Here is a 16,154-nt window from a genome sequence, read left to right on the forward strand (position 1 = left end):
TTCCAATAAAAGGCTGGATTAAATTTTTCTTTCTTTTTTTTAAAGCAATTGGGGTTAAGTAACTTGTTCAAGGTTACATGGCTAGTTATTTTGTGTGAGTGCCAAGTATCTGAGGCCAGAACTGATCCCGGGTCTCCTGACACCGGGGCCAGCGCTCTTACTCACTGCGCCACCTGGCCGCCCCTGGATTGATCTTTTACCATGTCTATGAATAGAACTTCAAAACTCTTTCAGCATCAGAGTAAACATGCAGAAGTTGAAGCACATCATTTAGTCTTTCAGTTGTTTTCTGTTTCTTGTAATTTAGTGACTGGATTTTTGCATCCTTTCCTCTTGCAGCCCCATCGAATCCTCCAGGCCTTGAGGCGTTATGTTCGTGCTGAGAACAAGGATCGCCTACATACCATCCGCCATTACCAGCATGTATTGGCAGTTGACCCAGAAAAGGCTGCCCAGATGAAATCCCAGGTAGAGTAGAAATAATATTATTAATAGTATTACACGATAACTTTTATTTATAAGGAATAGCAGGTTGTATACAATTGATTTGCAGTTCTGTATACAATCATATTTTTATAATACTATGTAGTAGAAATGCTTATTTGATCCCATAAATATAAAATAAAACAAAAGAGAAATACTAAAGAAAAATTGTTGAACTGAGACTGATTCTTGGTGAAAGTCATTCAAGAATCCCTGTTTAGGGGCAGGTAGGTGGCGCAGTGAATAGAGTGCTGATCCTGGAGTCAGGAGGACCTGAGTTCAAATGTGGCCTCAGACGCTTTACACCAGCTTTGTGACCTTGAGCAAGTCACTTAACCCTGATTGCCTTGCCTTCCCCCCCCTTAAGAAAAAAAGAATCTCTGGTTAGCACTTCTTTGGTTAATTGGCTGGGTATTCACAATAGTTTGACATGTTAACCCATGAATAATGAAATTTGATATGTGTTGCTTGTTGGGAAGAAACTTTTTAAATTTTTCATACTAAACATGCATGATGATCAAACGTTTAGATATATGTAATTATATCTGAAAGAAACAATTTCCAAATTGACTCAGGAGTTTTTTTTTTTAGCATGGTTTCTACTGATTTTGGATACTGCCTGGAATACTGTAATGCTAGTGTAATTTAGTGCATTGACTTAAAGAGTTTGTTCTCTTACATCGGGTGATCTAAACTACATTGTCAGTAAACTTCTAAACTTGGAAAATACAGTGACATCTGTATAATCTAGTAATCTGTCCTAGTTGGTGTTCACAGAAGTTTTTTAATGGAAGACAGGCCTTGCAGCTAAATCACTTTTCCTTAGTTAATTTCTCATGTAGCTCTAATTACTTTTGAGATAGTGAATACTCAATACTTCTGTACATAAAATTTTATGAAAATGAGTACTTTTCCAGTTCCAAGATGCTGGTGCCTTTTTTTTTATAAGGATAGGATGTGGTCAGTCCACAGAACTAAGCATTCACATGAGGACAAGATAAAATTAATTTTGTGGAGTACAAAACTCCGGAATTATTATTCTGTAGCTGACATTGAGTGTTTTAAAAACTGTTCAGTCAGTGATAGAATAATACCAGAAGAAGAGGACTTGTGGGACGATGCACAAAATACATACATTTTATAGGCCAACTCTAATTTTGTCAGACCTGTATCCATTTTCTTAAATTTACTTTTCAAAGGGAATATTATTTAAATATTGAGATGATCTATTACCTCCCTGGTACTATTTCACTAGTTAGCATAAATCACAATTGCCCCAACTTTTGTGTGCGTGTGCGCCTGCGCATGCACGAGCGCCCCCTTCTTGTTTATAGCTTTCTTTCATAGCAGGTCTGCCCAACATAGGCAGAACTCTTACCTTTCTTTACTCTTAGCATTTTGGTGGTACTGCAAAGCATATTTACCAAGTAAATGGACAGGCATCTTTTTTGTAGATCTTTTGCTACTATAAAGATTTTAAAAGAACAGAACAACATTTTTCCTTCAAAGCTGGCTCTTTGGCTATGCTGCTAATTAGAATTGTGGAGTTAAAGACTAAGTAAATGAGGAGAATTGTACTAGATTCTTGCCCTGTCCTTGGCAAGGATAGGTTGTTCGTTGTTGGGCCTTATTGTTTCCCATTAGTATTTTTTATTTTATTTCATTTTATTTTTTTGCTGGACCTAAGTTTCATTAATAGGTTAAGTTCCTAGTTAGGACTGTGTTCTACCCATATAGCTGCCTTGCCCAGTGCTACTGAGAATTCAGGTGTCCTGCCCAAGGTCACATCAGGATTGGAACCCAATCCTGCTGCTTACTTTCTGTCAGCAATGCCCATTCTGTCTCCCTTTGTGTTAAATTTAATTTTTTTTTTAAATATGAGTCACCAGGCTGCAGTATAGAATCATATCACCAAGCACAGAATCTCTCCCCTACTATGGGAAGACCTTGTCAGAGTAGCAGTTATGTGCTCAGCTAGCCTTTTATTTCTCTTGACCTCAAAAGATTCTTGATTGGCCACACCAAGTATGTTAAACATTCTTTCATTCTTGCTTTATAACCTCTATTTTGTTATTCTGTGGTCCTTCAGTTTGATATTGACAGGATTCTATCAGTGATAAGACTTGGCTTTCATTCCTTTGTAACCTATCCACAGGTTTATGTGTAAAAGAAACTAATTTGTTAGCTTTTGTCTCTTGCTATGTTCTTCTTGATGTATTTTCTATAGCCCTTTAATTCATTTGGAAAAGTTATAGCATCACTTATGTCAAGACAGGGTGTTTTAATTTCCATTTCAGTTTGTGTTATTTCTTCTAGGTACTCTGCTTTTGATTGACAGACTAGCAAGTATAAAATTAAGTTGCTTTCATCCTTACCTTTAAATATCAGAAAGACTCTAATCTTTAAAGGTCAGAAAGACTCTAATGTGTAATAAAAACAGTTCCATTTAACTTAATTTTCCAGTTCATACATTTGGGATTCTTGACTTTGGAGCACCCTCTGTAGGGAAAAATTTGTTAATACATGTTCAGTCATCTCATGCACTTCTTAGGGTAGGAGTTTTGATAGTAGATCATAATTTTCTTTTCTGTTAAAATGCAACAGTTCTCCCATATTATCAAGGTGGATGTATTACCCTATTAGTATAAATAACTAGATGTCAATGGTTTTGTAATTTGTGGCCTTATTGTAGATTTTAATACTTGAATACTGTTGTGTTTTTTTATCTAGAAAAGAGAGTTGTGCTTTAGGGTGACATAATCAGAAAATCTACTTTTGTCAGTTGTTTCATCCTTTTTCCCTTGTGACTTTTTATCAGATCTAGTATTTTGTATCAGATAATAGAATTATTTTGAGTTTACCTTTGTCTCTTCTGTTCGAATCTGGAGATAATAAACATTAACATGCAGTTGTAGGAAGAGAGAAGTAAGGGAATAAAGGTTTGCTATAATGATTTGGATATTTTGCCTCCATATAATTAATTCAAAATGGCATTTCAGTATCAGTTCGATTCACTGTATTTTGGGTGAAGAGTTGGCTAGACTAACTTCTTTTGCCCAACCATGTGAGTTAGTATATACCTTACTTAGGTTTAAAATTAAACAATAGGCAGAATTATGAATGAAGTCTATACCTAGTAATATTTTGGTTAAGTTCCTAATATTTTCTGGGCATAGATTTTATATAAAGTGTTAGTTTGGTTAATTGTGGTGAGGGGGTTCTTATTAGTAAGTCTTGAGAGTCACCTTGAGATTTTGAATAGTTTGGAAATTGTCTTCCACAGAGATAGACTTTTGTGTTTATTAATTGAAAAATGAAAGCTACTAGTTTTAACTGTTTGTGCCCTGTTAGGTAATGACACATCTCCATGTGATTGAAGAGAGAAGAAATCAGAGCTTATCCCTATTATACAAAGTACCTTATGTGGCCCAGGAAATCCAGGAAGAAATTGGTAGGTAGCAACTAATGGTTTTTTTCAGTATAGAATTAGTCTTTACTAATTGTGGTGGGAAGAACTGGAGGGGATGGGAACAACTGAAGTCAGTGAAACTGAGAATTATTATACCAATACTTTATTTGTTTGGAGATTAAAAATATTTTCTTTGTAGGACCTACATTCCCAAGCTTAAGAAAATGGCATAGGAGTTGCTGTAATGACTTTGATCCAGAAATGCCTTCTGTTTCACTGACCTTGTAATAATTTGAATATAGGAAGGAAATCTAGGGTGTGAAATAGCTAAGAGTTCAGGAAGTAGCCTGTTAACATTTTTTTTCTTCACAACTGCTGTTTCTTAGTCCTGTTTTTTCCCCATTCCCCTCCCCTCAGTGAAGCCAAGAATGTCTATCCTAAAGTCACATTTATTTGTACCTTACAAACAGTTGCCTTCTTGAAAACCTTTGAAAATGAGAGGCTTATAAATAGTATTTTTATTTTATTATATTTTGCTCTTTGCCTGTTTTTAGATGAACTACTTCAGGAACAGCGTGCTGATATGGATCAGTTTACCTCATCTATCTCAGAGTCTCCAGTAGATGTTCGAGTTAGCTCTGAAGAAAGTGATGAGGTCCCACCTTTCCACTCATTCCATCCTTTCCCATCCTTACCCGACAATGAAGGTATGTATTGTTGTAAGTGTGACCCTTCTTGGGGAGCCAGCACACTGAGCTCACTTAACTTGGAAAAGTAGGATGGGTTTGATTGGAAGCAGGGAGAGTTGCGTGTCTTCACAAAGGACTTGAAATGCTTTGAATGGACACTGAAAGTAACAAGCTCCTGGGCCCAATGCCCACTGAGAAGTATCTGTTGACAGGCTGCTTTTGTACACGTGGTTGTGTGCCATAGTCATTGTATGTAAATTCTTAGTTCTGTTAGGAGCATGGAGACGATGGGATTTATGTAGAAAGAGCTGGTGCAACTGGATTTTGCCTTCAGGTCAGAAGAGCAATAGGAATTCCCATTGTCTTGATTTTCTTGGGATACAGAGATTTGATTAAGCAGCATTCAAAGGTGCCCTGTTTTACTGATTTATTCCTAAAGTTCTCTTCCCGCATCAAATACCCCCACAACCCCTCAGAAATGTATGCCCTTCTAATTGACCATGGTTCTTTCATATTCTAAGGGCACATCATTTTGGTTATACGTCAAACTGGGTACCTAGACGTGACAATATTACTTTGTTGACATGTCATAGATAATGCTAATTTAGATCTCCCCCCTCGTCCCACTCCCTACCCCCAAATGCTACCCTGCAGACTCAGCTACACCTTTTAGAGTCATGTTATCCAGCAGTTACTGTCAAGGGCCTAAGAAATGCCAAAGTCTCCCTTCTTTTCCACCAGAATATTTTCTAATAAATCTTTGGGTCTTAATATTATGAGGTTTCAGGAATTATTTTAGAGAACAATTGCAGTTTTTGTCTTGTTTTTTAAGACAAAGCCCGTTATTCTTAGTAGAAGTAGCAAAAGCTAAAAACAAGAAGCTTAAGGAAAGCCATTTTCTTTTTCTTAATCTCCTCTTTTTTGCTATTTTGTGTTTGTTGTTTTCCCTTCTGCTAGACACCCAGCCGGATTTGTACCACCCAATGAAAAAAGGTTGGTTTGTAAAAGCTGCTCCCTATAAGCCTTCCATCATTTTCCACTTCCTCGGTGTGTTGGTAGTTTCATTTTATGTTTCATGCCATCACCAGATTTTTGTTTTACCTTCATATCCTTTTTCAGTTGTAGCACTTTGGGCCCCCAAAGGGGGCCCCACCTCATAGTGCTCAGGAATTGGTCTAACCTTCTAAGAGCATATCTGATATAGTAGCTGATGAACATACATGTGCCTTTGGACTTAATCTTGAATTATTGAGGGATGTTTTGTCAGCAAGCAATATTAGTCTAAGCCATTCATCGCTTTGTTCATCATTTCTTCACCTTTTATCCTCGTTTTTAGTAGCCCTTCATCTTCACAAGGTTCTTCTTTCTGACTTGTATTCCCTAAATCATTAGAAATTGTGATGGAAGAAATGGCTTATTTGGGAAATAAACTGAAATTTAATGACTTCTAGAGTTAGCACCTTTGAGAGACATCCTGATATAATGGGTTAGGGGCTCTCTGTGACTTGGCTTGGAGTCAGTAAGACCTGGGTCCAAGTCCTGCCTCTAAGAAATACTATCTATATGACCATAGGAGAAAGTCTCCTATTGTAACTCTGTTATGATTATAAATTATGAGTTGGTTACTATTACATCGGTGGAGAATTTGCATGACAAAATTTGTCCATACCAGGGCAGTCGTGTCATGGTCCCTCTGAAAACATTCCCCATTTATGTGCCAGTTCTCTGTTTAAAGAGCACTATTAGGTAGTACAAGCATGATGCCTATTTTAGTGTTGAAGATACGAATAATGAGAAGTGGGAACTTGTTTAGTCATGTAGCTACTAAGTGGCAGAGCTAGTACTCAGAACTTCAGTTATCTTTCCACTGTGCCTTGCACCTTCTCAATGCTCAGAACAGCACCTTGCAAAAAATTGGTGGTCATAGGATCCTTTGTGTTTTTTCTCTTCATAGCCTTTGGTAGCATCAGACTGTCTCCAGACAGTTCCCTGATGTCTTTTGATTGATATCCTGATGTAAATAGGGTATAGCCAACAGCACCACATAATCATTCTGTAGTGGTTATAGGACAGTTAAAATGATCTATGGCAGAGCCACATCTAGGTGAGCCTGGATAGTACATTCATGTGAGTGCATCCTCACCCACCTTAATGTGAATTTCCTATTACAGATCAGTCTCCTAATTTAAGTGGTCTAAGTAGAACCCTAAAAATTTCAGTGTCTTTTTTCTTAGGAATTTGTCTGCATCTCTTTGTCACTTGGACTGTTAGTTTAGTTGAATTGTCTTTCCAGAATTTTTTGAGACGTCCTAGTCAATATGATCCTATAGTTTGTACTTCCTCAGTGCTAAAAAAACTAATTTGCCATTTCCTGAATTATTTCTTTAGGTAAATTGTTGACTTCTTCTAAGGTATTATCTTTCTCTTGCTCTCTAGAAATTACCTGTTTGATTCTTGAGGCCATCAAATCAAAATGAATTGTTGCCATTTTAAATAAACACTTAAGTTGCAGCACAAAAAGAATTAAGCCAGTCTCAATTGCTGGTTTGAATTTTTTATCTCATTTAACTTAATGCTGCCATATATTTTTCTAAGGTTCTAGCTTCTTAAAATGTGAGCTTTTAAAATTAGAATTCATTAAGAGTGAGCATCTTGATTGAGGCAATAAATTTCCAGGTTCTTCTTTCTCAAATAGTTGGAGCATAGCATTGCTGTCTCCTTGGTATTTTTGAGACAGTAAAACCTGTCCTTATTTAACTTAACCAACAGCCGAGTCTGCAGTTTTTCCTTAAAAAGGGAGGCCTGAGAAGAATTGTGCCTGCTTTGGCTTCAGTATAATGAGTTAATGCGTCATGCATTAGCAAAGCTGCAAACTCAGCAACTCTGGTAGCTCTGTTATTAATTGCTGAATGTTAAGTACTGTTTATGAACTGAAAAGCTTTGCTTCCCTGACTTAAAGCTTTGTTGTCTTTTTTTTTCTAAAAGAACAATACCTTTACACATGCCGATATTTGGTCTGAACTTACATACAATATACTGGCATGCCCATTTGTTTAGAACTCTTTTATTTTCCCTTCCTTCCTTTGTACCTTCATCTCCTTTCTTCCTCTTTCTCTCCTCCCTTTCCTCATCTTGTTTCTTCTTTTTCTTCTCCACCCCCTTCCCCATCATCTTCTCCCTTTCCCATTCTTTTCTCCTCCTTTTCCTTCCCTCAGTCTCTGTACTTTAAATTTAAAAATAATAGGAAATTTGCTCTTTTTCTGGGTTTGTTCACACTATGGGACTTAGTGTGTCATATAGCACCATAAATGTGTGATGTTGGATCGTGATATTCTGTGCTTGGAATGATATCCTCCCCATCACCTTTATGTTAGGAATATTTCCATCTCTGGGTCAATGCCTTGATTCATCACTGATGGAATGATATTACTGGTCATTCTAAAGGGCACCAGCATGCCACTGCAGGAGCAGGTAGGGGATGACAGAAGGTGATTTGCATTATGAGAGATTGTCTTGTATAGGTTATTCACTATACCCCGGGATTCTCTCAGGACTTCAGCTTCCATTTTTCTGAGTCTTCCCTTCCTTCATAACCATATCAGTCTTCCAAAAGCACCAGTGTCACTCCTCATTATAATCCATAGTACATCTCCTAAAATGTAAGGGAAGAAAGTATTAGTGTATTAGCACTTGTGTGTAGTAGGGCCACCTATTCCTTTGGTGGTCTTTGACATTATAAGGTTTAAATAACTCCAGCAAATTCTTGAAACCTCATTAGCAATCTTTTTGTGCATAGGGTCTGGTGTGGCAGAGCTAGATGGACTGATTGGCGCTGAAGAGAAAGTGATTAACAGCAAGAATAAAGTGGATGAGAATGTGGTGAGCTTTTCTCTTTTTTTTCCCCTCCCCTCTCATTTTCATTTTGAGAGTATAATTAAAGTGAGTAGCATTGTTTCAGATGCTTTACAGATGAATGAGCATGTGTGCATTATCCTTATGGTGCCAGAAGATTTAGTAGGTCTGGGCTAAAGCTGCTTACAGACTCACTATGCTGATTCACACCTGGGTTTGAAGAGGGAGTAGAGAGCCTCTATAACAGCAGTAGCAGACCTGTCATTGTCTATTACTTTTTGAACTATTGGGGCGGGAGAAGTGATTTTGTAGCTGGAAAACCAAAAGAAATGCTAGATGGAGAACCTCATTCAAGTGAATGGAGGGGTTGCTAACTTGATGGAGGGGCAAACATTCTGTTTGGCTCTCAGACTGCCTGGAGTTTTGTCTTGTTTTCATGGCCCTATTCCCTATTTACTTTTCTGGGCTATGTTTATTGACATTTGATACTTGAGCCAAATCTCCTGGCATTGTGGATCCCAGCATACTGTACTACACTGCTGTGTGGTTAGTTTTTTGATTAACCTTAATTCAATGTCATGATAATGGAAAATTTTCATGACAGGCTAAAGAGCCAGCACTCTAAAACCACTTGGACAGCTGCAGCATAGTCTTGCCTATGTACTTGTCCCTTAATTTGGGGGATGGAACATGGGCAGTGCAAGTGGCTGGTATCCAGAGGGATATATTTGACTTCCTCTGCCACATTCCTGTTGGTACAGAGGATAAACAACATCTCCCAAGTGTTCCATCCTAAATCTCCCCTTCTGCACAGTCACTGATCCCTTCATGACTGTTTTAGGTCATTGACGAAACCCTGGATGTTAAAGAAATGATTTTCAATGCTGAGAGAGTTGGAGGACTTGTGGAAGAGCCGGTATGTATGTAGTCCCAGGGCATAGTGCCATTTCTTTCTGAGGCTTCTCTATTCCCCCTTCCTTCATTTGAGCTGGAAAGGAGACTTTACATTGAACCTACTTTTTAACATACCTTCAGCACTGTTAGATCCTAATTTTTTCAGACTTTTGGGAGAGAAGTTTAAAACCTTTGTAGGGGCTTACACTTGGGCACATATTTCGAGTTTTGTACCAGAGTGTCTAAATATGTTCATTTGATTGAGAGTCATGATGTTTGTGTACTGCTGTTTCATTGTATTTGAGAGATAGATGTAATAGTTTGTTATGGACAAGCATTATATGAGTGCCCTCAGTGAGGCACCATCTCCTAGGGAAGTTTTCATTGTGTACAAAAGGTAATCTGAGGGTTCTTGCTGGTTTTTTCCCTACTTCGTGGGTTGTAATTTCAGGAGTCTGAAGGATCACTACGGGATGACTTCAGCCTAAGCAGCAGTGCTCTCATTGGCCTGTTGGTCATTGCAGTAGCCATTGCCACTGTCATTGTCATCAGCCTGGTGATGCTGAGGAAAAGGCAGTATGGCACCATTAGCCATGGGATTGTGGAGGTAAGGAGCCGCACTTTCTGTTATTTAGGTTTGAAAGTTTATCATCTTAACCTCTCAGGTATTGAACACATGAAGTTTTCCATTGATTAGGTCTCATGTAAAAGGCTCCCACAGCTGAGTTGTTGTTGTATGTCCAAAAAGTTTATTTTTCCCCCTTCTTCTCCTCCCCCTGCCCCGCATGACTCTGCTGCCCTGATTATCTTTATGAATATATTTCTAATCACGGTCCTGATAGTCTCAGAATCTACATGTTGAAATTCAAGCTGAATTCCTTGTGATAGGGTGTCTTTTCACTCCTCTAGACTTACCTTTCTTTGCTCCTTCTCTCTCTAGGGTCCAAGCAAGACTAATTCATGTGTACTATATATAGAGAGCTAGAAGGCACCTCCTTAGTGGTGACTAAATATAACTTGCTAGTTTTATAGATGGGGAAACAAGTCCAGAGACATTGTGAGTTGCCCCCAGGATTACACAGCTAGTGAATGTGGCCCTTTTAAAACTATTATTCTGAGTCAGGACTTGATCCCAAGTCTTCCAGAGTACTACAAGTCCAATGCCCGCTTCATTACATTTTCTGTCTTGATCCCAACTCGTGTTACTCTCTCTGTTTGGAATATTCTCCCCTTGCTTATAACGAATTTCCTACTCTTCATTTAAATCCCAAATGAAATGCAAACTCTTCTTAGAATTCTTTTCCCTTCTCTGTGCCCCTCTGGTGTATTTATTGTAAACTCTAGGTTCCATGAGGACAGGGACACATCCCATATCATTTTTGTATCCCCACCTAGCGTCTAATACAAGTCCTCCACTCTGTAGACTAGTTGCTACTCCCTAAGCATTGCTTGAGTTGCTGACTTATCTCACAAGGATCAGGACTTCTAATATTAGTTGAGACTTTGATTTTGCCTGTTGGAATAGTAACAGGAAATTATTCCATTAGGATAAAAGGTATTCATTTGGCTAAGAGATTATTTTTCTTTTCTAAGGTTAGGCAGCATACATTTTTTTGAGGTAGGGAAGCAATTTGAGAGGAATAGATTATAAAATTGGCATTGAAGATTGGCAAATACTACTTCTTCCTAGTAGGAGAAAAGGGAGGTGACATTTAGAGACATAATTTAGCACAGAGGAATAATCAACATTGTAGGTTATCTCTTTATAATTCCTCATTTTCCACTACTCTTTAGTGAAAAACAGTAACTTGGGGGTTTTAATCTATATAGATCATTGACTCAGGTTTGGGATCCTGAAATCAATTGTTTGAAACACATCTTCTTGAGCAAAGGAGATTCAGACTCACACCTCTTTGGTGGTGGGTGTCTGCTGGTAGACCCTTGAAGATCCAGTTATACTAGACTATGTAGCCTTGACTCTTGCTGTGCAACATTTTCCCAGGTTGACCCAATGCTTACTCCTGAAGAGCGCCACCTGAACAAGATGCAGAACCATGGCTATGAGAACCCTACTTACAAATACCTGGAGCAGATGCAGATTTAAGTGATGTGGAAACACAGCGCTCCTGGTAGGGAAGGAGGTGGTGAAAGGTGGGCCAAAAGGGGTCCAGTGTTTTGGATCAACTACTGACCAACTGTTGCTTCGAGAGGATTTCATCGTACATTCAGAATTCCTGGATCATTAAGACTATAAGTACTACTGTAGAGTTGCAATTTCCATTCTTTTAAATGGGTGAAAAATGATAATATAACTATATGATATATAAATCTTCTTAAATGAAATGAAAATTGATCTATTGCAGATATATGACTGTAGTTTTTCTTTTTTTAAATTAATCTGAAATTTCAATTCTATTGTATTGTCTCACACAAGCTCTCTATATAAATGGAAGATGTTGATTTTTATTTCTGATAGACTGTATATGAAGGTCATTTGTACCAACTGCATTGTATAAATGAACTAGTAGCTCATTTATCATTCTGGCTTTTATATATAAAAGCAGTATTCCTTTAAATGAACTTGTGGAAAGTTGCAAACTGATCAAATGAAAGGTAGAGATGAGGTGCTGGACCACTGCAGCACATTGTGTGGCATCTCTTAAACATTACTTTTTAAAGAATTAGTTTCTTAGAGATCTGGTGCTTCCACTGCTGGGTTACTTGGTGTTTGCATGCACCAAGGCATTTGAGGAACCTAAGGTTGTGTTTTGAGGTCTTTTGCCAGCATGATGTACACAGATAGGGTGGTAACTGTAACCACTTTTCTTCTGAAGTCTGTTTTCCTTTAAGTCTGTGCAGCTGTGCTTAGTGCTCTGCCATCCCTCCCCGGTCTGATTTGTAACCTTTTTTCCCTTCCCCCCAAACAAACCAAGTTCATTTGACTTTTCTCCTTCCTTGAGCAAAGCTTTGAATTTTTCCTTCATTGGCATTTGCCCTTTTAAACATGTTTTCATTTCACTACCTCTCCCTTACCCTTGTCACCAGGTTATTTGGTGTCCACCTGAAGAATATTTATAGTCATGGGGGGGAGTTGGGCTGTTTATAATACTCCCCCCTAGAACCCCTGCTCATTGGAGGGGGAAAAACTTGAATGTTTGCTTTCATTTGAAAAAAGGATACTGCAACTTTTATAGAAAACTGGATCTATTGACACCATGGAGAGCAGTGATGATTTTTGTTGCATTCACCATCATGTCTTTGTAATGCTTGTATAGTTGATGTTGATGCTCACAGCTTTTTTTAAATTTTGGAGGTTCTGGTAACCTGTGGTGTATTTTTTCTATTTTCCTGTGACTTTGGGTTTTTCCCCTTTCCCATCCATGTCTCTCCCACTATGCACAGATTAAACTTAACCTACAAACTCCTTAGTGTGGTCTGTGGGGAATGTACAAAGTTTAAACACATCAATAAACACTTTAACTTCCACAGAGAATCCTTGTGTTATTCATTGTCATTTAATTTGTATCTTTCCATGAAAAACAATTTCTTATCATCATCATCATCGGAGGGTTTCAGATTAGTCCAATTACAACCAAGAAACCCCTAGGTTTTGAGCCCAGGAACTCTTCCTGTGGGGGACTTTTTTCATGCAGAACATCCAGGATCTGGGAAACATTGGGAACTCACTTTGCTAATGCAGATTCACCTCTGGCCTTTGAATTATTATTTGAATTATTTTGTGCCCTGGGGCACAAAAGATGTCAGTGACTTGTCCAAGTTCACATAGCTATTAGGAGTTAGAGGTAGGATTTTAATCTCTGCTGAACAAACATTTTTTAAAAATAAAAACTGGAAATCTGCTTCATGAATATTCATCTTGAAATATTTCCTTTGACTTCTGAGGCATGATTTCAGAAGAATAAACAAGGCCTATAGGATTTCTGCAGTGGCAGAAATTGTGAATTTTTTTCTGTAGCTTTCTGCCACTAGAGGGCCCCAGCCTCTCATTCAAGGTTATGAGGAAGGTGGTAGCTTGCTTACTTGACCTTCCACAAGTTTCTGTGCTTACTCACTTTCCAGATGATGCCTTAAAAATCAGGTAGTCCAAAGAAAACGGAGGTCCTAAAACTTACCATAACTGATCCATAGGTATAGAGTTCACAAATAGAGAGAACAAAGACTCACATCTAGGCTTCCCAAACACCTCCCAAGACTTTTAAGTCCATTACTCTTTCCAGTATGCTACGCTTCCGCATATGAATGCTAAGTGATTATTTTTAGTTGTTTTTTAAACATCTCTTTCTGGTGCTACTTACAGGCTTTCGATCCAAAGGAGATTTCAGACACTGATCTAGCAGAGTCCATCTTTTGGTCCTAGAGGGAGGCAGGAGATGGTTAATTTTTTTTTTTTCACTGAACAAAAATCTGCCCTTTCTTCCTCCCATCCACAATTGAAAAAGAAAGAAAAACAAAACCCTTGTCACAACACAAATTCCCATATTGGCCAAATACAAAAGAATAAATATTTCAGTCTGCATTCTGTCAAGAGGTGAGTAGTAGCATGTTTATCACTTCTGGAATGGTGGTTGATCATTGCTCCATTAATGTTATGTCTTTCAAAGTTGTTTTTTTTTAACAACATTTTGTTATTGTTTTTATTGTTTGTTGCTCATTTCCTTTTATCAGTTCATACAAGTCTCCCCAGATTTCTCAGAAATCTCCCATTCATCATTTCTTACAGCACAGTACTCCATCACAATCATATGCCACAACTTGTTCAGCCATTCCCCAATTGATGAGTGTCCCTATAATTTCCAGCCCTTTATCACCATGAAAATAGCCGCTATGAATATTTCTGTACATTTAGGTTCTTTTCCTTTGATCTCTTTGCAGTACAGACCTAGTAGTGGTATTTCTGGGTCAAAGGATACACACAGTTCTATAGCCCTTTTGGCACAGTTCATAATTGTTCTCCAGAATGCTGGAGTAATGAATGACTCCACCAACAGTATATTAGTGTATCTGTTTTCCATCAATCCCTCCAACGTTTGTCATTACTGATAGGTGTAAAGTGGTACCCTGGAGTTGTTTTAATTTGCATTGCTCTAATCAGTACTGATTTAGAGCACTTATTCCTTTTTAATATCATATCTTATTTTCCCCTAGTTATATGTAAAAACAATTTAAAAAAATAAATTTGTTTATAGTCTTCAACATTCAGTGTAAAAACATTTTTTAACATTCATTTTAAAAACTTGAGTTCAAAATTATTTTTCTTCCTCCTTCCCCATTCCCCCTTCTCCCTTCATTAAGAAGGCAAGCAATTCGATATACGTTATACCTAGGTAATCATGCAAAACATTTCCGTGTTAGTCATGTTATGAAAGAAAACAGACAAGGAAAATAAAGAAATATGCTTCAATCTCTGTTCAGACACCATCAGTTCTTTTCTCTGGGGATGGATAGCATTTTTCATCAAATGTCCTTCAGAGTTGTCTTGGATCATTGCATTAATGAGAATAGCCAAGTCACTCACAGCCAGCTGATCATCTTACAATATCGCACGGTACATTTCTTTGGCATCACCTCATATAAATTGAGGTTTTTCTGAGAACATCCCACTTAGAGTATTCTTTTAGAGTATCCTGCACAATAGTCTTTCATCATAATCGCATACCACAATTTATTTAGCTTTTCCTCAATTGATGGTCATACCCTCAGTTTCTGTTTCTTTACCACCAGAAAAGAGCTGCTATAAATATTTTTGTATCTGTATGTCCTTTTTGTTTTTCATCTCTTGGGGGGGATATAGACCTAGTAGTTGCACTGCTAGGTCAAAAGGTATATGCATGGTTTTAATAGCCCTGTGGGCATAGTTCCAAACTGCTACAGAATGGTTGAATCAATTCATAACTACCAACAGTGCATTAATGTCTTATTTTCCCACATCCCCATTATTTTCCTTTTCTATCCTATTAGACAATCTAATAAGGTATGAGGTAGTACCTCAGGATTGTTTTAATTTACATTTTTCTAGTTGGATAGTATATCTATAGATAGATAGCTTTGATTACTTCATCTGAAAATGGTTCACATTTTTAAAATTAGAGCCCTTTTTCATATGACATTAAATGACTGATTTTTTTTTTTCATCTGAAAGCTGCCTGTTCATGTCCTTTGACCATTTACTGTTTGGGGAATGGCTTTTATTTAAAAATTTTTTTTTCTTTTTGGAGAGCAATTGGGGTTAAGTGACTTGCCCAAAGTAACGTGGCTGGTAAGTGTGTCAGGTGTCTGAGGCTGGATTTGAACTCAGGTCCTCTTGACTCCAGGGCCAATGCTCTATTCACTGTGCCACCTAGCCGCCCCTAAAAATTTTATTGTTCTTATTTAATGTATTTTTATTTTTTCCAATTACACATAAAGGCAATTTTCAAAATTCAGATTGAGTTGCAAAGTTTTCTCCCTCCCCCTTCCCATGACAGCAAGCAATCTGATGCAGGTTATATATGTACAATAAAGTAAAACATTTCCATATTAATCATACTGTGAAACAAGAAACATGAAAAAATGAAAGTGAAAATGGTATTCTTTGATCGATATGCAAGCTCCATCAGTTCTTTGGATATGGATAGCATTTTCATCATGAGTCTTGGAATTGTATTGGATCATTTGTATTGCTGACAAGAGCTAAGTCAAGCATCGTTGATTACTGCATGGTATTACTGTGTACAGTGTTTTCCTGGTCCTCACTTCACTCAGCATTGGTTCATGTAAGTCCAGTTTTTTCTGAAATCTGCCTGCTCATCATTTCTTACAGAAGAATA

General features: G+C 37.7%; 1 protein-coding gene across 2 annotated transcripts in view; it reads left to right on the forward strand.

The window, feature by feature from the left end:
- APLP2 (amyloid beta precursor like protein 2) overlaps positions 1–12,820 on the forward strand; it is a 101,716-nt gene extending 88,896 nt beyond the window's left edge. The window contains exons 11-17 of one of the 2 annotated variants that reach the window (XM_069080151.1): positions 340–468; positions 3,835–3,934; positions 4,447–4,599; positions 8,378–8,460; positions 9,275–9,349; positions 9,779–9,934; positions 11,330–12,820. In XM_069080151.1, coding sequence (XP_068936252.1) covers positions 340–468; positions 3,835–3,934; positions 4,447–4,599; positions 8,378–8,460; positions 9,275–9,349; positions 9,779–9,934; positions 11,330–11,431 — 798 coding nt within the window. In that variant the 3' untranslated portion in view covers positions 11,432–12,820. The remainder of the gene's footprint in view (positions 1–339; positions 469–3,834; positions 3,935–4,446; positions 4,600–8,377; positions 8,461–9,274; positions 9,350–9,778; positions 9,935–11,329) is intronic. The other variant, XM_069080152.1, reaches the window with a different exon arrangement.
- Positions 12,821–16,154: the final 3,334 nt, after the last annotated feature.

This window comes from Petaurus breviceps, unplaced genomic scaffold, assembly GCF_028583685.1.
Source record: "Petaurus breviceps papuanus isolate PSGF00001 unplaced genomic scaffold, PetGlider_PUasm1.0 91133, whole genome shotgun sequence".
NCBI classification, from domain to species: domain Eukaryota; kingdom Metazoa; phylum Chordata; class Mammalia; order Diprotodontia; family Petauridae; genus Petaurus; species Petaurus breviceps.